Source organism: Apium graveolens, chromosome 5, assembly GCF_009905375.1.
Source record: "Apium graveolens cultivar Ventura chromosome 5, ASM990537v1, whole genome shotgun sequence".
NCBI lineage: Eukaryota > Viridiplantae > Streptophyta > Magnoliopsida > Apiales > Apiaceae > Apium > Apium graveolens.
In genome coordinates, this window is record NC_133651.1 from 2,993,447 (window position 1) to 3,013,065 (window position 19,619).

At 32.9% G+C, this 19,619-nt stretch overlaps 2 protein-coding genes across 7 annotated transcripts; one reads left to right on the plus strand and one right to left on the minus strand.

Moving 5' to 3' along the window:
• Positions 1-978: 978 nt before the first annotated feature.
• On the plus strand, positions 979-7,905 carry LOC141723615 (sucrose nonfermenting 4-like protein). Of its 5 annotated transcripts, none has more exons than XM_074525461.1 (13): positions 979-1,233; positions 1,351-1,438; positions 2,875-3,057; positions 3,208-3,342; positions 3,444-3,503; positions 4,108-4,197; positions 5,427-5,561; positions 6,072-6,213; positions 6,302-6,472; positions 6,757-6,820; positions 6,949-6,991; positions 7,175-7,271; positions 7,374-7,905. In XM_074525461.1, exons 1-13 carry the CDS (start codon positions 1,166-1,168, stop codon positions 7,463-7,465), a joined length of 1,368 nt encoding a protein of 455 aa, XP_074381562.1. In that variant the 5' UTR covers positions 979-1,165; the 3' UTR covers positions 7,466-7,905. The 5 variants fall into 5 exon arrangements, with proteins under 5 accessions (XP_074381562.1, XP_074381563.1, XP_074381560.1 ...); XM_074525462.1 differs by having other exon boundaries at positions 2,875-3,021; positions 6,922-6,991; positions 7,374-7,904; XM_074525459.1 differs by having other exon boundaries at positions 6,922-6,991; positions 7,374-7,899.
• A 1,516-nt stretch (positions 7,906-9,421) lies between these two features.
• On the minus strand, positions 9,422-14,131 carry LOC141661981 (calcium-dependent mitochondrial ATP-magnesium/phosphate carrier protein 2-like). 2 transcript variants are annotated; one of them, XM_074469020.1, is made up of 4 exons: positions 13,445-14,131; positions 10,924-11,706; positions 10,722-10,812; positions 9,422-10,061 (listed from the first exon to the last, which is right to left on the minus strand). In XM_074469020.1, the coding sequence occupies exons 1-4, from the start codon at positions 13,890-13,892 to the stop codon at positions 9,869-9,871; spliced, it is 1,515 nt and encodes a 504-aa protein (XP_074325121.1). In that variant the 5' UTR covers positions 13,893-14,131; the 3' UTR covers positions 9,422-9,868. The 2 variants fall into 2 exon arrangements, with proteins under 2 accessions (XP_074325121.1, XP_074325122.1); XM_074469021.1 differs by having other exon boundaries at positions 10,924-11,720; positions 13,445-13,582.
• Between the last annotated feature and the right edge of the window lie 5,488 nt (positions 14,132-19,619).

Below are 19,619 nucleotides of genomic sequence, written 5' to 3' on the forward strand. Positions count from 1 at the left end.
TCTTTTAGATAAACAATATTCATTAATCAAGATAATATTGTACAAATATTTTGAATAATTTTAAAATTTTGAATTATTCAAATAAAAGTTATATATATAATATATTGTAGCATTTAATTAAATGCATTTTATGCTATTTAAAGAAAAAATATATATTTTTCAATTATTTGAAGAAATTAACCAGTTCAATTGATATTTATAAAACTTTATCGAATTGAGAAATATTTAATTTTAGGAGAATAGTATCGTAATGAAAGAAACTTAAAAATGGTTTAAATAACGATATGATTACAATCTTTCCTTCGAATTCTTGAAAAAAAATCATGAATATCAATAACAAGTCTTTACAATATATAATTTATTTTTAAGTTATAACCATGATTGATACTCGATTGCGTAAAAAATAGATATAGATTGTTTGTGAGTAATAATGTGAATACCATATATATATTATTGCAATCTATTTATTACATAATTTTAATTTTTGAATAATATATATTATTTAAGTAATCAATTATCTCACTAGATGTTAATAATGATTATACATGTACACAAATAAGATATTTAGCATATAAATAATTAAAACCATCGTAATTTACTAAGAAATGTAATATACGATAATTTACATGTTGACACACACACATATAACTTAATCTTACTTTGTTAACAATAATGTAAATAATAAACTAACATTTTTCCATACATACATATGTTGAATTTTAAAAACTAACATTTTTCATTAAAATCAACTTTTATATTAATAGTAGTGTAAATTTTATATTATTGTATATTATGATTACAAGTCATTCTGACTTCAGTTCTGCATTTTTTATCCTTTTAAATTAAGTAAGTTAATTGTAAGTTAGCAGTGAACTCGGTAATAATATAGCCCACTACATATAGTTTATTTAAATAAAATTCAATTTTTTTGGTCAACTTGCATGTATAAAAATCAACGGGTCGAGGGAGGGAGGGAGTACATGGAACACGGGTCAGGTACTTTACCTACCTAGGATCCTAGGTTCCTTCGCCTCAACAAGTACAGACAATTACTAGATTCTAACACAAATCTAGCTGTCTACTCCTATATATACACAAACCACTGTGCACACACACAAAGTGAAAAAGTGTGTGAAAATTGATCGAACTATCTCCACTTTAGGGAATGGTTCAGGTTCAGTTTTTATGGTGCTATGGTGGCACCCAAGTCTTCCTTTACCATTCTTTCAGTGGGTATGTAAATGTTTGTTTTTCTCTCTTCTGAAATTATTTAAAATATTTATTTATTTATAATACAAGATTTATATTTATGTAACTTGAGTGTTGTAATTTGAATGATCTAATTCTAAGGTGCAGTGAGAGAGTGGCTATGAGTTTGATAGAGGGCTCATCTACTGTTTTTAGTGCATTTCTTGATCTTCCTCCAGGTCGTCATCAGGTATATTTTATGAGCTTGCATGTGTTTTTTTATCTATTTCTTCAAACAATCATATGGACTAAAGGAAGAAAAAGAAAGTACTAAGATTGCGGTTTAATTCTATTATTTTGTTTGCTAAGTTATAATTGTACTTTGTTGAGTTTATATGGAACAATTATAGTATCTTGGTTGTACTTCAATTACTTCTATCGTATCCGGTTTTGGGATTGTTAGGTTACTAAATGTTCCGAAACACAAACGCCCCTTAGCATTGTAGCCTAATGGATACCTCTCCAACGTCGTACTAGTAAGTTGTAAATTGTAAGTTGTAATTGACCTTTACTAAAGATATATCCTAAAATCCAAGGTGTTGAGGGACGGATTTGATGTGTATGCAATTCTCACATGGTGATGCAGATCCCAAGTACTAATTAGGGAGTCCACTTTGAAATTGAAGAGGGGAAGGATTCAAACTCGAAATAGTTGATTAGATTATCTTCGATTTACCAACTTACCATAGCTAAGCGTCTAAGGTGTTACGACATAAGCTTAATATGTGTATTTAATCATATTAGTGAGATGCTAATACAGACTTGATTATGTTCTGTAACTCGGTAATTTATAACACAGATTAAATTTTGACCAAAATATCTTTTTGCTTTAAGTTTAATTGCTAGTTGTGTGGTCACCTGTATCTCAATCTGAGCAGATAAAACCCTGTTTTTGCAAATGTTTCATTCCCACCTTTTTGACCAAAATGGCAGGAAATCAAAAAGAATATTGCATATTACTTTTGAAAACATGAGAGCTGTTGAAACCGGAAAAATACAACATAATTAAAGCATGTTTGTTGAAAAAATTACGATATCTTAATCATTTTGGCTGAAATGTTGATTGAATTATTAGACATAAATTATTAGTTTGTAAACTTTGAAGGCTCTGATTTTGAACTATAAGGTGGGCGCATAGTACCAACTTGATGTCTAAAAAGTGTTATAGCTTAAAATTAACAATTTTATTGATCTTTATAATTTAGTTATAAAAAAAAACTTTTTCCTACTTGGGGTACTTGCACAATATATAGTGTATTGTAATTAAGAGTTCTGCTGTCATTGAAGGAAATCTTTTTCCAAATGCTATTGCTCAAAAATGGTAAATGTTGTGTGTTTTCACAGATAATTGTAGTCTTTTACTTGTTATTTTTATGTGAACATAGAAAGTTAATACTTCATTCATGTTCATTGTAAGTGTATACTCATGATTGCGGCCATCAACCCAATCCGTAGAAACTAGAGTTAGCCTACATTGAATGCGATTAGTTAGTTCCTGTAAATCGTGGTCAATTTATATAGGTTTGGAGCACGACTTTATCAGTAAAAAAGACAAGGAAAGTGTATACGTTAATGACTGAAGCAAGTGCATCAGGATGATTTACTGACATTATATATGTGTTACAGTTCAAATTCTTGGTTGACAATGTATGGCGCATTGATGATCGACTGTCTTGTTGTCAAGATGATACATATGGAACCATCAGCAATTTTATTCTGGTAACAGAACAAGGGCTCATCACTCCAACAATAGAATCCTTTACGCCATCTATGGTAATTGCGAATGAGATCCCTCAGCCTATGCTCGCGGTAAATATTTAAGGTTTATGACTTCATATATTGCTGTGCACGCACATACAGGAACGCCTACCTACAAATTTACTGGCTCTCACAGTTTTTTTGAAACTACTCGCTCTCCCATATTACTGAACGTGTAACGTTATCTACTACGTGGATCAGGCTTCAACATCAGGTGATGTACAACAAGGACCAGTTTTGTCGTTGCCAGTACTAGACATGTATGCCACTCGCCTTCATCTGTCAATGCATATGTCATCGTATACAACATATGACCTGCTACCTGAATCAAGCGAGGTTTGAATTCTCCGTTCTTTTTATTTTTTCTTTCAAACTAGTGTCTCTCTCATTGCATATAAGCGGTTTTTAATTCAATTTTATGACAATTTTATATTTAGGTCATTGCTTTGGATGTTAATTTGGATGTGGAAGAGGCCTTCAGTGTCATGTACAGAAAGGTTCAATCTTTTTCGCCCTTTTGTATGTGTTTGTACTTTGTTTATAATATATTTCATTCCTAAAAGTTACACATTGGTCAACTTTCCTTCTTTACAATGAAGTCACGTCTTCATATACTTATGAAGGGTTCAAGCAATTACATATTAAAAAATTATGTCATCTTGTCAAAGATTAAAATGTTGTATAACTTTCTATGCAACCATCTTAGCTTAGACATGCTTATCCTTGTTCTGGTAAGATTTACATTAATGCGCGAGGAACTTGCAATCTGATAGAAAGACATCTATCTTTGTGAAATTTTCTGTAGGTACATAATCTTAGGAAGACTGCTGAAGAGAAATATAATGTTGTAGGTCGTTTTACTCGTGAAAGTTATTTTCCCTGAAAACTTAATAACATGTGCAAAAAAGAGTAACCCCGTATCTTCAATCTAGATATTTTAGTAACACCTCTTCAAGTATAAACTGCGGGTCAGTGTTGTTCATGCTCGCGTGTCTTCTCATTATCAGGATTTGTGCGTCAGTATAATAACTTTTTCTCTGAAAATTAAATTTTCAAGGTATTATGAGAATTTACATATTTTGTGTTCTTTTTTTGACACAGGGCCTTGCTGTTCTGCCAATCTGGGATGCACCTAGAAGACGAGTTTTAGGGATGCTAACTGCTTCCGACTTTATTTTTATTTTATTAAAGGTATTAATGCAAGGTACTAAGGTAGCGACTCCATTCTTCACAAATAATTTTATTATTTGTCCATGCTTCTTTGGGTTCCAACAGGAAGTTCTCCTCACCTTTGTCACTCGGGCTTGAGTGAGAAATAAAACTTATGTTTTTATTCGATAAGATATATTGAACTCCGTATAAATGTTTTATCTAATTCTGAACCATCAGTGCCCAGCATATCTTTATCCGTACTTGGTACCCATGCAAACATCTTCCCTATATTCTTAAAGTATAAATGTTGATTTAGCGAAATACTCTGTACAAAGTTAAGGAAACCCATTTGTGATTTTACCAATATAATGCATGACAAGCATTTGAATCAAGAATCTCATAGCTGCCTTACCTCATATCCTGTAGCACCACTACGGAAAAATCCGGAATGTCGATTATGTATAAGATTTTTGTTACTTTTAACTTCTTTTCAACCAATATCTATGTTACCCGGACACAATGACACATATCTGATATCACCCTGTCCTGAATTTGGACGGGTGTCGGGTATACTGGTACATAATTACTCTATTAATAAACGAGTATGTTAGATAAAGTTTCATAGCAAAAATTAACAGTAAAACTCAAGTACACATGATTGTGTACAGGACATTGCAAATTAGCGGTCTTCTCTTCATCTTTCTTGTTATGCTTTTCTCCTTGCATCCTAAATTTCATCTCATTTGTGGTCTTTCAGTTGGCCAGTGTCCATATTTTAATTAAATAATGACATTTTCCTATTAGAGTGAGTATAAGTACGTATAGCAGCTGTGTATACAAGTGATAATATAAATGGGAGAGCAGAGAAGAGAAATATGTGTGGCAGTGTATTATAAATATATCAGTTACATGTTTACAAGAGGAACTTGGCCTCTATTTATAGAAAAGCATAAACTTATACTAGCGGTAGAAAGTAGTGACAAGTTGCCTTACCAACAGTCTACAGTGTGCATACAAGCACTCTACAAGATGTCTACCAGCTACATACAAGGTTTATACAAACACTCTGGAAGCTTATGTCGTGTCTGAGTTCTGGCCACGGTTATGACAGCCGAGACCGAAGAATCGGGGTAACATAGACCAATATGACATTTAATCTTCATTGACGCTCTCTATGCTATTTCAGTTATAAATTTAAGTATTAACATTTTAGATACTTGTGAAGGTTTTGCAAGAAAATTGTTATAATCACTTTCCACTTTCTCCAGATTCATCAGAGACGTGCAGTTCCTACAAATGTAATGCACGAACTGCGTACAATTTCTGCTCTAAAAGAAGGTAAACTCGAATTTCGTAGAGAAGGGGCAGGTTCGTCATCATTAGCATACAGATCTCTGATCCAAGTATGTGTTCTTTCTATAACTAGACAGTTTAAGCAGTTGTACTTATCCTTTATGCCTATATAGTGTGAGTTTCTGATTATTCATTGCATTGTAAGATCATCCCCAATGGATTGAGATTATTTAGCATATCCAATTCCTATTGCAAAATACAACATATCAAATACAGTGTTTAATTTCCAAGAAGAAAATCTACTTTTACCTCTACAAGCATATTCATCTAATTTCTTTTCTCCCAATCTGAAAGGACCACCTTTGTAGTAAAAGGATATGTAAAGTTGCATAAAGAACATTTCGAAAATAAAATAGTACCATGCCTTAATTAAATAATGACATGTTACTTTTCCGTTTTTTTGTATAGCATTCCCTTGGAGACGGATATTTTACGGGCGTGGGAAACCAAAAAAATGACACCCTGCAGAGATGCTCTAATATTTAGTAGTGTCTATACGATTTGGTCATCGATTTACGTCCGTGAATTCCTCTCAGTGTTTCCTTTCTTTGTAATAATAGGCTGGCCCTGACGAGTCCCTTCAAGATCTTGCTCGTAGAATCGTGCAACATAGGATATCAGCAGTTCCAATTCTGGATGCCACAGAAGATGGATCTTGTCCAAAGCTGTTACATGTAGCATGCCTAGCTGGAATATTGAAACGTGGGTCTTGTCCTGATAATTTTGAGACTCTTCCTCTGAAATGAACACCTTTCTGATGAATTTTTTTTCTATCCTGTTAAATAATTAGATGTATGCACGCACCTGGGAAACCGCCTTGAATATCTGCCACTCCTTCAACAACCAGTGGGTAGCCTCCGGTTAGGTACCTGGAGAACAGATGGGGGTTCAAGTGGTTCTCTGCTGTTAACATTACGCCCCAGGGAATTACTTGGCTATGCACTTCATTTGTTTATAGAAGGTGCACACCAACTTTCATTGTATTCAAGCAACATGGCTTCATTGGCATACATATAACTACAAGAACACATGAAAACATATCTCTCTCTCTCGCCCCCCGCCCTCTCTCAGTCTCATATCTTTTAATTACTCAATGTCAAACATTGACGATATCTCTGAATTCCCTTTCCTTTGTTTCCAAATTTATCCACTCATAATTTTATATATATGCCATGAATTATGTTAGTTATGTTGTATTCAACTTTTTTCGATTTATATTTTATCTTTTTTTCTTCTCCTTGACAGCACAAATAAGTGCTGTACCGATTGTTGATGATGACGGTTCTCTTTTAAATGTTTTCTCTAGGAGGTAATTAGTATTCGCTTTTATTGGAGCATTGGTATTAAATTTTTCATCTAGATTTACATGTTGATCTCACAATCAAAGACAACTCTGATCGCTTTAATCAGTGATATCATTTCATTGGCCAACGGCAGTGTACATGCACAGATTCAGCTGGATCAGAGGACGATAGCTGAAGTGAGCTCCGATAGACCAATATATATTTTATTTGTAAAACTTTTTCCATGATTAATGAGCACTTCCCGTTTTATAATTAAAATGTCGTAAATTGACTATATAATCAACTTCTATTTTATTTTGGGTTAGAGGGAGTAGTGTTTTCAGTTACCAAATTCATTTAACTCTCTTACTCGAATTCAGGCTCTTGCACTGGTGGATGGGGGAGCGCACAATAGATATCAGATTTGTGAGCCCTCTGATTCCTTGCATAAAGTCATGGAGCTTCTGTCAGATCCTGGTATGTAAAGATGCTTAATCTGGCCATCGGCCCATATTTTCTATATATAAGCATTCAACTATATATTGATCTGTCACTTGGTCCACTCCCGTTGTGTAACAGTGGTGCGGCGCATTATAGTCATAAATTCTGATAACAAGCATGTGGAAGGCATCATAACTCTACGAGATTTATTTACTTTCTTGCTGAGCTAATATCTTGTAAATCCATCTCCTCTATTGGAATTTCATCATACATCATGTATTTAACAATTTTATGTTAGTACATACGTCGACACCAGTATCTAGCTAAACCTCATTGTGTTATGTTGAGAAGCTAATGAAATACGGTTCCAAAGAAATTAAAAACATAATGTATTTAGAACAATGCACTCTGTACACAAAGAAGGTTAAGGTTCTGGTAGAAGGCTGAGACGACTAAACTAATTGCGGTGTATAGACATCAGGTATCAAAGTTACATCATCCTGTGAATCTGACTAACACGAAGAATAATGTTAAATCTTCGAATGTTTTTACTTGGTTGTACTTGAAGTTGGTCTCTTGGTCATTGTTGAAAACAAGCAGTGGTGGAGCCAAATGTTTTGTTGAGGGCACTCGAAAAAGAAGGGCTAGTATCAAGATTTATACTCAGGAGCCTATTCCAAAACTAGGAACTGAAAGCACATAAGTAGCAGTTCAGCAAAATGAAACTTATTTATATTTAACTGATATAAATGATACGAGCAGTTTAAAATCAGTGTGCTCCTAAATCATTGGTGGTAACTGGACTTGAAACAGCCTGTGCTCCCAAGAGAAGAGAAGAGAAGAGATGGGAGGAGAGGAGAAGAGAAGATAAATAGAAGAGAAGAGAAGAGATGGGAGGAGAGGAGAAGAGAAGATAAATAGTAGAAGAAAATAAATCAATCGTGTGCTCCCGAGTTTGTGTAAAAAAAGAGAGAAAGTGACAAAAAAAATGAAGATAATATGAGAGCATATTTCCAAATATTCTAATTTTCTGGAAGAAAGTTTTGGGAAAAAATTATAAAAATTTTCTCTCCGGATTATGTCTTTTCTCTCGCCAGAAAACTCGGGAGCACGCCTTGGAGGGAAAATTTTAAAATTATCCTTTCTCTTCAATTCTCTCCATTTTCAAACTTTTGTGTAAAGTTAAACTTCCAGAGCAATGCAACTTTTAGGTTACAGACTACATATATTAGTTTGATAATATTTATAAACGGAATGTCTAAATGACATTATTTTACTAATATTTTCTTGTTATATAAATAAGAGTTATTTGCAAAATGCATCCCCGTGGTTTGGCCAAAATGCATTTTTTTACCTATATTTTAGATAACTGTACTTTGCATCCCATTACTATTTCGGCGCGACAAATTGCACCCTTTTCGTTAATTTTGTTAAAATTTGCAAGGGCATTTTAGGAAATGTAAATATTAAATTATTTTCAGATCTTTATTTAAGGTTTATAACCCTCTAAACGATACATTCTGAAAAAATTTAAAGAACGGAAGTTGTAGAGAATAAAAAGATCTTCTCGAAATAAAAAGGTTCAAAATTGAAATATTTTTTTTATAATTATTTTTAATAAATTCAATAAGTATATATTTTATTTAATTTTGGCTTCGTAAATTTTTTGATAATTTTGAATGTTATTGTTTTGAAAAGATTTTTTCGTTCTCTATAATTTTCGTTCTTTAAATTTTTTCGAAAAGTATAATTTAGAGGGTCAAAAAACTTAAATAATGATCTAATTATAATTAAATATTTTAATTTCCTAAAATGCCCCTGAGAATTTTAACAAATTTAACGAAAAGGGTGTAATTTATCACGCCGAAATAGTAAGGGGATGCAAAGTGCAGTTATCTAAAGTATAGGTAAAAAAATGCATTTTGGCCAAACCACGGAAATGCATTTTGCAAATAACTCTATAAATAAAAATGTTAAATCGAATATGTTTGCTATTTTCGAAAGATGTTAATAATATTTTTTAATTATAAATATATGATATTAAATAAATAAATAAATAAGAGTTCAAATATATCACCAAACCTGAATATGCAAATAATATATTTCTATTATGTTAAGTTTTACTATGTTATTATGAAATATAGTTATTACATTAAAACATTAATTAAAAGAAATGAAAAAAAAAATTATGAAAAACTAGGATAAGCGGCCACAAAAGAATTTATATGGAACTCTTACATCTCCAGTCTCAAGAATAAATCAGAAAAATATGCCAGTCAGTAAAACAGCATGTCTTTCATCAACAAGCCATTGGCAAGTTCTGCACCTCTCTATTTTCGATTTAGAAGCAATGTATAATAGCAGATTTATAAGTAAATCTTACATTTCTCAACGGATAGACCTCAAAACATGATTCTATCCTCAGTATGGTCAGGCAAATACCAGAAAAAATCTCCTGCTGACTCTCGCAGGATCCTAAAAAGAGTTATATCTATTATCATATATAAAACAATGGTATCGCCTATTGATTAGTTGTTTCTTTATTCAATTCTTCGTCATGATCATCAATCACCACCATTACCAGTTTATACCTTTAAATGTGTGGCAGCACTCTTTAATGTGAGCACCTAAAATCAATCAAGATCCAGGCTTTTTTTCATAGTTTCATAAACCAGATATGTAATACTAGCCGCTGGTACAACTTTGAGAAGATTCGGAAAAAGCCCTTTGTAGAAACCTCTTAAACCCTCATGCTGAAAAGTTTTCCTAAATACATCAGACATTCCAGAATACGCTGTAGTTGAACTAGAATGTTGGGCCTGCATCCTGCAAAGTCCAAACAGTTAAAAGAAACATCAATTAGACATTAAGCCTCCGGTTATCAGTTTCCTGTGTTTGTTTGGATGTATTTTCAGTTTAAATCAAATTTTCCTGTGTTTGTTCTGGAAAACATTTTCCTAATTTTCCTGTTTGTTTGGTTTCAGGAAAATTATTTATATTCCAAAGTAAAGTTCCTTAACCAGTTTTCGAAAATTAACTTTACCTTTTCTAAAATGGAAAACATATTCCAAATTTAACCATTTCTCAATTAAGCCTCCGGTTATCAGTTTTCTGTGTTTGTTTGGATGTATTTTCAATAAATCAAATTTTCCCGTGTTTGTTCTGGAAAACATTTTCCTAAACAGGAAAATTATTTATCTTCCATAGTAAAGTTCCTTGACCAGTTTTCGAAAATTAACTTTCCCTTTTCTAAAATAAAAAATATTTTCCAAATTTAACCATTATTTCATTATTTTCCCCATGATAGTTGAAATTTGAAAATTATTTTCCTGAATTCATTTACCGGAAAGTTAGTTCTCAAAATATATATATATTTCCAGATAATATTTTTCCAAAAGTAAGTTATTTTCCGGCAAACAAACGGAAATAAAAACTTTTTCCAAGCCTACAAAAAGCTAGTATACTATTAACATTAATTGACATTACCTTGTTCTGACAACTTGCAAGGGATAAACACATGTTGCCCCCAGTGCTCCCGAAACTGTCCCACAACCTAGTTGCACAAGAGGGCCAGGTTCTACAAAAAAATAGAAATTTTAATAAACAACAATTGTTACATACAGTATATGTTAAGAAATTGAGTACAAACAACTCATAAATATAAACACGAGAGAACAAATATTCATACCATCGCTGGCAATGTATGTTTTAGACATATCTTTCAGGGTTTCATATGCAGCTAAGTCGATTCCAGCATAAGGGATAATCCCAAGCAGAGATGGAACAATCCCTTTGTAGAATGCTCGAGGCCCTTCATGCACCAATATATCCCTCGATAGCTTTCCCAAGTTTGGGACCTTTCCACTCTCACAAACATAAGTTTGTAATCGTGTTTTTACAAGATCCATAGGATAGATGGCAGTTTGTGCCACCGCACCAGCCAAACCACCAGCAATAAGCCTCCCCGAAGTCCCGATGTCACCTTTAGCTTCTCCGTTAATATCTCCAATGAAATTTTTTAAAATTTCGTAAGTGTAGAACTTGATGGCACTCTCAGGTGCAACCTTCACAACATTTAACCCATTTCCTCGGAAAAATCCCAAAACACCACCTTCCTTCCATATATTTTTAACAGCAGAAAGTATAGACGCACGACTGGTCTGAACTTGTAATACAACCTTAAGACGATCTAAAGGAGCTGTTGCTGTGCGAGAAGCAGCACCGGCGACTCCACCAGCAATCAAATACTTGCTAGCATGGACATGCTTGCTGATGCCATCAGGAATAACAGCTTGTTCTCCAATGTCAACAAGATAAACCCTTTCCCAGTACTGATATATGTTTTCTATAGTTGCTTCGTGTGGATAAAGAAGAAGAAAATCTCTCCACTCCTCAAATGTGATTATTCCATTATTATCTTTGTCAACATGCTCCACAAATCGAGCTAGTTCTTCATCATCCATTTCTATACCTGCAAAAGAAAAACTGCAATGGCTTATAAGACGAAGACAACTCATTAAAGAAGATGACAGCTTAAAAAAAGATTATGTGAAGAATTGTTTGAAGGGGATATAAGCTAATAAGCCTTTCGATAATACAAAATTACAAGTTATTGATACTTTGTACAAGATCAGCAAAAAGAGTAGTGCACAAAACACGATAAAACAAAAGATTTATGAGGCAAGCAAGCAAGTTCACAAGTAGTCGTGAAAAAACTAAACGGTATTGACAATAATCTACGCCGCCAAAATATATAAGATGCTTGTGAAGATGAAATTGGCTGACAGTCAAGGTAATAAGTTCGAAAAGATTTCAAATGACAGTTATATAGTTCATTAGTCTTTTGGGAGAAAATGTAGAACATAGAAGTCAAAGGGATTAAAGTGTATTTTTTTAAAATCTAAGGATAGAATAGCTGAGATATAGTGTATTAGAGAGAAAAAGAAAAGAGGCTAGATCGAGGATTCTATTAAAAAACAATCAAAGGATAAAAAAGTTGCACTATTTGGGGCGGGGTTTCCCTAGAAGGCATGTTAGGGAAGATAGAGGATAAAATGGTCTACATGATATGAATTGTTACCTTGATATAGCGAATAATCTCCAGAGATACGATCTTGATATTTCTGTAGGGTTGAGATATTCAGTAATCGGGGGTTGGGGTGTATGGTACAGGGGGTGCTGGACAGCTAGAGGTTTAAAAGTTTATATGTTGGTTTATTTTAGTGAACTGGCTCTTGCATACTCGTTATTCGTATTTCAAAATAATAACAATTATAACCCAGCATACAAGAGAAAGGATTGTGTATCATATTTAGATAACCAGCTTGAATCATTTTTATTTATCTAATGACACACCTCAACTCGATGATAAGAAGATCTTGATGGGCCAACAATTAGATTCTTCAAACTTGAAAAATCGCATTACATTACGATTCCAATTATCAATTCAATCTATGCTCACTAAGTAAAGGTGAAAAAATAAGTCTTCAATGGCCTATGGCCCAAAGTTAGAATTATCTTACTGAATACTTTGGCGAGTCACTTCATGATTGATCACTTTACCCTTGTGACTTTTTTTTGACGACTTTACCCTTGTGACTTAAATTAATGTGCAATTAAAATAGGTAAAATTTATGAGAGAGTTTGACAACATCTGATTTAGGAGTGACAAAATCATAAAATCCTGCTTTAAGAGCTTCAAATGACAATCTGCTGCTATAGGACTGACAAACAGCAAAACAACAATGCAAATTATCTTATTAGACTCTCTACAACTAAGGTATCTAACGGTAATATTTTAAAACTTCAAATTTGGGAACTATGTTATTTAATGACGCAAAACAAAAACGATTCAGTCTCGAACATTGGGCAAAGTAGATCCACTACACGCAGCACTAAAACTCGCATCTCAACCATGATGACAATGTTCCTCCAAATTACTAAAATCACAGCATATCTTTTTCTCCCTCGACATTCTCCCCGTGAAATCAACTAAACAAATTATTTATACTTAGCAAAATCATATCCGAAAAACCTAAATTCTTCTTTCAAAATCTGTCAATAACTTAAACAACAAACACACTACTAATCCACTACATTATCCGTAAATATCCAAAAAATTCCCCGTAAAAGCCCAACACAAGTCAATCAAATCACACAATCAAAATACAACAAAATCACGCAACAAATGAAGGAGAATTAAGTTATACCAGCCTTAACAAGCGCATCCCAAAGCTCCTCGGGCAAAATACATCCATTATGCTCAACATCAATCGCCTGAAAAATCCGATAAAGTTCCAGCTCCTTATCATCCATATACTTCCTAAACTCGCAATAATCAACTCTTCCATCGCGATTCGCATCGCAAACTCTAAGCAAATCCTTAGCATACTTATACTCCGCAGGTATTTGCAACGCCGATAAACCGGTCTCAATCGCAGTATAATCCAAATAACCTCCATTTGTACCATCAAAAAAATTGAACAAGCTTTTAATTCTCCCCTCTCTCTCCTCTCTCGTCTCTCCCAATGCTGATAACACGTGTTCCATCGACACTGGGCCTGGTTTTGTCACCGGATTGCAACAGGCGGAGCGTTGCTGCGGCGGCGCCGGGCGGCGGTGATCGGCGGCGGCGGTGACCTGGTGAGCGTCGGTCATGGTGGTTAGAAAAGGAGAGATGAGAAAAGCATAGAAAAGAGAGTAGATCTAAAAGTATAGATAGACACAGGGAGATTGTATGTATAGATTAGAGGAATTGGATTCGGGGAAATTTGGAAAGCGAGGTAGTAGAGGTCCTGGAGGATGAGGGGAATAATAAGAGGATCTTCCGTTGTTACGCACAAACGCGATTTTATTACATTTTTCGGAAATCGGAACAAATTTTTGAATCGGTTAAATTCTTCAACAACGTGCTCCCGAGTTTCTAAAATGGAATGAAAATAGGTGAAGGGTCATTTACTTCCGTAATCTACTTCCGAGTTATTAAAAGGAGCAAAAACAAGTGTCGCTCTAAAAATGGTAACTTGGGAGCAAGCCCTAAATAATTTTTAGATGTTTTTTTGAAAAAACAGACACTATCTATGAGAAAATATTATGAATAAATTATAGAGGATGAGGGGAATAATAAGAGGATCTTCCGTTTTTGTGACTCAAATTTTGTGTTATTTTATTTGAAAAAGTGGGTCAATATATGCGTGTGTGTAAATTGTAATACAAATTTAAATATCGCTGTTTTAATATGACAATGCGTATCCTCTCGATGCGCCAATACAGCAAAAACGTAATGCGATCGGATGGTTCAAGTGGACTTGCCTCCTATTGTCCCCTGAATTGGACATATAAATTTAATTATTTAAAATAATTAAAAAAAAATCATATCTTTTCAATCATACCGTATGGTTCTGCTTCGTTATTTGTTAGAACATATACTAATTTGTAAGGCATATAAATTAAATTATTCTAAAAAAGAAAAATAAGATTTAATATTTTTCCAATCATACCGGGTGATAGGGGCGTTCATGGGTCAGGTTGGTCGGGTTAGAGGCGTTTTTACGACCCAACCCAAATTAAATCGGTATGAAATTTTTCGACCCAACCCGTAAAATATAAAATCGTAACCCAACCATACCCATCGTACATCGGATTGGGTCGGTTTTAGTTGGTTTGAACGGATTAAATGATTTTATAAAAAAAAGTTTCAATATTATATATTATTGCTAATTTCGAATAGTAGAACTTACGATTATAGTATTATTCTTTAAATCTGATTAAATTGAAATTTTAGTAATGTATATAATGTCGTAAATCATATACGCATACACGAAATTTAACTATTGCGTGAGTCCGTAGGATTTACCCAGTGCGCACCCGAAAGGTAGCGGCCGCGGGTTACCTACGATAAAAAAAAATTAACTATAAATGAAAATATTTATATTATATAATATACAAATGCATACAATATATAGATTATATTTAAATTATCAACCGAGACTTAAGTTAAATAGGGTTGGATTGGTCGAAAAAATCTTAACACGTACACAACCCATTTAATGTGATTTGAATCAACCTAAAAAAAGGTCGAATTTGATTAGTTTGATCGGGTTGACGAACCCATAAACACCACAGACAGGTGATGAATCATCACAACAAATGAAATTTATAAAACTCAAAAATCCAACACATGAGTCTCGTTTTTCAAATCTGATTAATTGTTTGATTGTTCGAGTACTCATTTCATTCTCTGAGTACTCGTAAAGATACAAAACTGTTTACCTCAAATTTTCAAGTAGTGCTTTGTTTATACTTTACTTTTTGAAATATTTCTTCCAATTATTTACATTTTAAAAAATTTCATAAATAGTGAATTTTTTATAATATAAAAAGTAATTATATCCACTACTTAGTTCTCTCAATTATACTCACTTTATACATATAATATTATTCGGTCTCATTATTTTACTCACTTTTTTAACTTTCACCCACTACTTTATTTTTTTTCTTAACCTCCGTGCCCATCTCAAATGTAAACAAATGGGAAGGACGGATGGAGTATGTCAAAGTAATTTCAAAATAATGATTTATGACCTTCACACTCTCTTCCTAGAATCACAGATTTTATCGATTAATCACCCGACTAATCATTTCAATATACGTTTTCGTTTTGATTTTATAATTCGATTAATCATTGCATTTTTCTTAAATTAATATATTTAGTTTAATGAAATTAATTATTTTAAATTTTATTAAACACATCTGATTAATTAATTCAACTAATCACCAATTATCCGATTAATCACTAAAAAAATTATTTTATTGAATAATATTAATTCCCGCTTTTTAAAATAATGCACACACAACATAACATGAAATATTTTCCGGAATTTAAGGAATTGGGGCTAAGAATTACTTCCTCTGTTTTTTGTTATATGGCGTTTGACTTTTGTGCACACACTTTAAAGTGCTTTGACCGCATAGTTAGAATAATATTTTCTAATTTTTTCTTTTTGTGAATAAAAATATATAACTAAAACTTTAACTTAGAAAAAGAAAATTTTAAAAAATATTATTTTATTTATACGGTCAAATTACTTAGAATTATATGCCGGAAAATCAAACTACATATAAAATAATACCCCGTACACGGAAAAAAAGTTGGATGGCAGATGATAATACTAGGTGCCCGTTTGGGAAATCTTAAAATAAGTAACTTATGACTTAAAATGAATAAGTAATTTATAAGTGATAAGTAAATAAATACTTATAAGTTATATAAATGTTTGGATAATTTCACTTATAAGTCAGAATTTTTTTAATTTAATAAATCAAAATAAATAATTTTTAAATATAATCATATTATTTCCTGAATTTTAGATTAGATTAACATTTAAAAATATAATTTTTAAAATTAAAGTTAATAAAAACGCAAAAAATCAAATTAAGTTGAGAAAAAGTACGTCATTACTAACATTCAACTTATCAGCTTATAAATTGAAAATCTGACTTATAAGTTAGGTACACAAACAGTCCTCGATAAGTACTTACGGACTTATAAGTCAATAAGTGACTTATAAGCTGTGACCAAAGAGGCCCTAGAACTCTAGAAGAGGGGGTATTGGGTGTGTCCGGTGTGATGGGCGGGGATTAGGTTCAAATATAGAGGAAATAAATGCAGTCTTGCATTGACACTCGTTTCATTTCACACACGTTTCGTTATTTTCAATTTTGTGTATCTGAATGAGACGTCAGTTTACACAACTAATATTGGCATGAATAACATGCCTTGCCTATGCTGTTCTTGACTGGCTTTACTTTACGACACATGGTGGCATATCAGGTCAACAATATATTACTTTCCTCCAAGGACCCACTAGTTACCGGAATTCCCAACATGGAGCTCAAGTTACATTAGTACAATTCAAGTAGCGGTCCCCTATAATTAGCTAAAAAAGAGTACTCCCTCCGTCCCTAAAAACGTTTCTTCTTTGTTGTGTTGGACACGTTTGTCAATGCACACTTTTGATCATTATTATCTTTAAATTCGTATTAGTATTAAATATAAAAATTTCACTGTATTAAAGTACTGATAAATACGAATCCAACGATATCACTCGTGACTATGTTTGATATTATAGATTAGACGTAAATTAATAGTCAATCAATTACCGTGAACAGTACCGAAAGTCAAAAGAGGAAACGTATATTGGGACGGAGGGAGTAACGATTAGTCAAACAATTTATAATTTAATAATCTCTTTTAATAATATACGATTCGATTTTAGATGAAGTGATCATTTTGATCGTCGAAAAAATCAAGTTATGAATGTGAAGGTGAATTATTATTTCAAAAATGGGTATTTGTGTTCTATTATTCGACTTGAGAATAAATTTTTTATTAATGAAATTATTTAATTATGATACAAAAATGAAGGATCTCTAGCACATTGAAATTTTTGGACATATATTACCTTGAATATTATTATTTTTTGCCAAAAACACCTTGAAAATTTAGATAAACACTTTATTTGACATAAACTAATGGTATTGACAGGGGCTGTTGGTGGTGCAAATCGGTATAATTTTTCTTCAAAATCACGGACCACCCATACATGCGATTTGATTAAATTTTCATATCGTTATCACACCGCGTAATTCAAAAAACACATAAGCCACATCATACAAATGCATTGTGATGTAGTCTATGCGGTTCATGTGATATAAAAATATCACCCTAAAAATTTTAATAAATTGTAAAATTAATAATTGATATAATATTTCAAATAGACTTATCAAATTTCTTTTTATTTTCTATATATCAATTATCACGTTATTAATGAATATATAAATAAAATTATATAATTTAATATATATAAATACATAATATAAAAATATTAAGTAAAATTAATATTATAATATTATATATGGCGCGGTTTGAACCACACGACTTAAATATAAACATCATAATTACGTGTGTGGTTTATAAAGTTCTAAGTCTTAACCGTGTCACAACCCGCATTTTACGATATAATTTTGTATGTCATGGTCAGTGATCGAGCCAGACGGGAAATTTAGAGGGAGCGGGTTTCAGCTTATAGTTTAAAAATAAAAAAAAATAAAGTTTAATATAAATAAATATATAATTAACAAAAATTTAACTTACATTACTTTATTATGAAGGATAAAATTTACTAGAATAATGATTAAAATATAATTAGTAAAGATACATATATTTTTCTAGAGATTAATGCTCCCTAAGTACGTAATCACGTAACTTAGGTGAGTATAAAGTCTTTTTTAATGTAAATGCAGGAGAAGTATTACTGTAATTATAGATTTTATTTAAAACATTACATCTTTGCCACTAAAAATATACTATGTAAGTCCGCTAAGTCATACTTAATGGCATTTATCTCTAATTTTTAAACCATTAGAGATGAAAACTAAAAAAATTACAACAAATAACGGTAAAAGTTGAAAAATTGAGAAAAACTGTTCTAAAAAAACATGAGGTTCAAGCCCCGGTATATTTGATGGTATGCATGATCCTGAACCAGCTGATCTACCAGTAGAGCCGACCAAACGAACGATTTAGCTCGACCCGATGACAATTCGGCTCGTAAAAAAATCGTATAATTCGGCTCGCCACGTGCCGGTTCATAATTCGCCCAAACTGTGCATTTTAACGAACCGAACACGAATCCAAAACTCTGAAACCGGGGCCGGGCCGTAACTGAACCGGCCCGGCCCGCATTATTCGCCAACGATTAACAGGTCACGAACGGCCCGCTCGGCACGCTGTTAACCGCTCGGCCCGCGAGTTTCCGCACGCGCCTCTGTTCTCCGTCAACGGTCACCTGCAAAGCTTATCTGTTGTTGTATGTCTCCTCTACAATTGCAACGATCAATTGCAACGTTAATATTGCAACGTTAATATTACAACGTTCAATCCTTGTTGCCTATATATATAATCCCGCTCTTAAATCTCTCTTCACTCTTAATCTCTCTCTCGATCTCTATCTTCCTTTCTAACTTCAACACTTTCGGCGAATATATATTACAACTCAGTATTCACTGCAACTCACAAGTCAACTCAGTCTCACATTCACACACTCACAACAACAATTTCAAGAAGAAAATCACACAGTCACAGACCCACAATAAAATTTTCGACGAGTTTACTTATTTTCCGGCGAACTGTAAAAAATTCTGGTAACCTCATAAGTTTTCAGGCAAGCATTTTCTAGCAAATGGAAGAAGGTAGAGGCATTCATTCATCTCAAGGCTCGAGTCAAGAAAATGTTGTGCGACCCCCTCGACCCAATATAGAAACTGGTAAAATTTCTAAATTTCGTGTATTTATATGTTACTAGTTTTGTACCCGTGCGATAC

Coding starts and splice junctions, on each gene's coding strand:
- LOC141723615 (XM_074525459.1), top strand. CDS start 1,166: ATGGTTCAGGTTCAGTTTTTATGGTGCTATGGTGGCACCCAAGTCTTC. Junction 3,058..3,207: donor TCCCTCAGCCTATGCTCGCG/GTAAATATTTAA, acceptor TACGTGGATCAG/GCTTCAACATCAGGTGATGT. Junction 6,821..6,921: donor TTAAATGTTTTCTCTAGGAG/GTAATTAGTATT, acceptor CGCTTTAATCAG/TGATATCATTTCATTGGCCA.
- LOC141661981 (XM_074469020.1), bottom strand. CDS start 13,892: ATGACCGACGCTCACCAGGTCACCGCCGCCGCCGATCACCGCCGCCCG. Junction 10,813..10,923: donor AACATACATTGCCAGCGATG/GTATGAATATTT, acceptor ATTTTTTTGTAG/AACCTGGCCCTCTTGTGCAA. Junction 10,062..10,721: donor TTGCAAGTTGTCAGAACAAG/GTAATGTCAATT, acceptor TGGACTTTGCAG/GATGCAGGCCCAACATTCTA.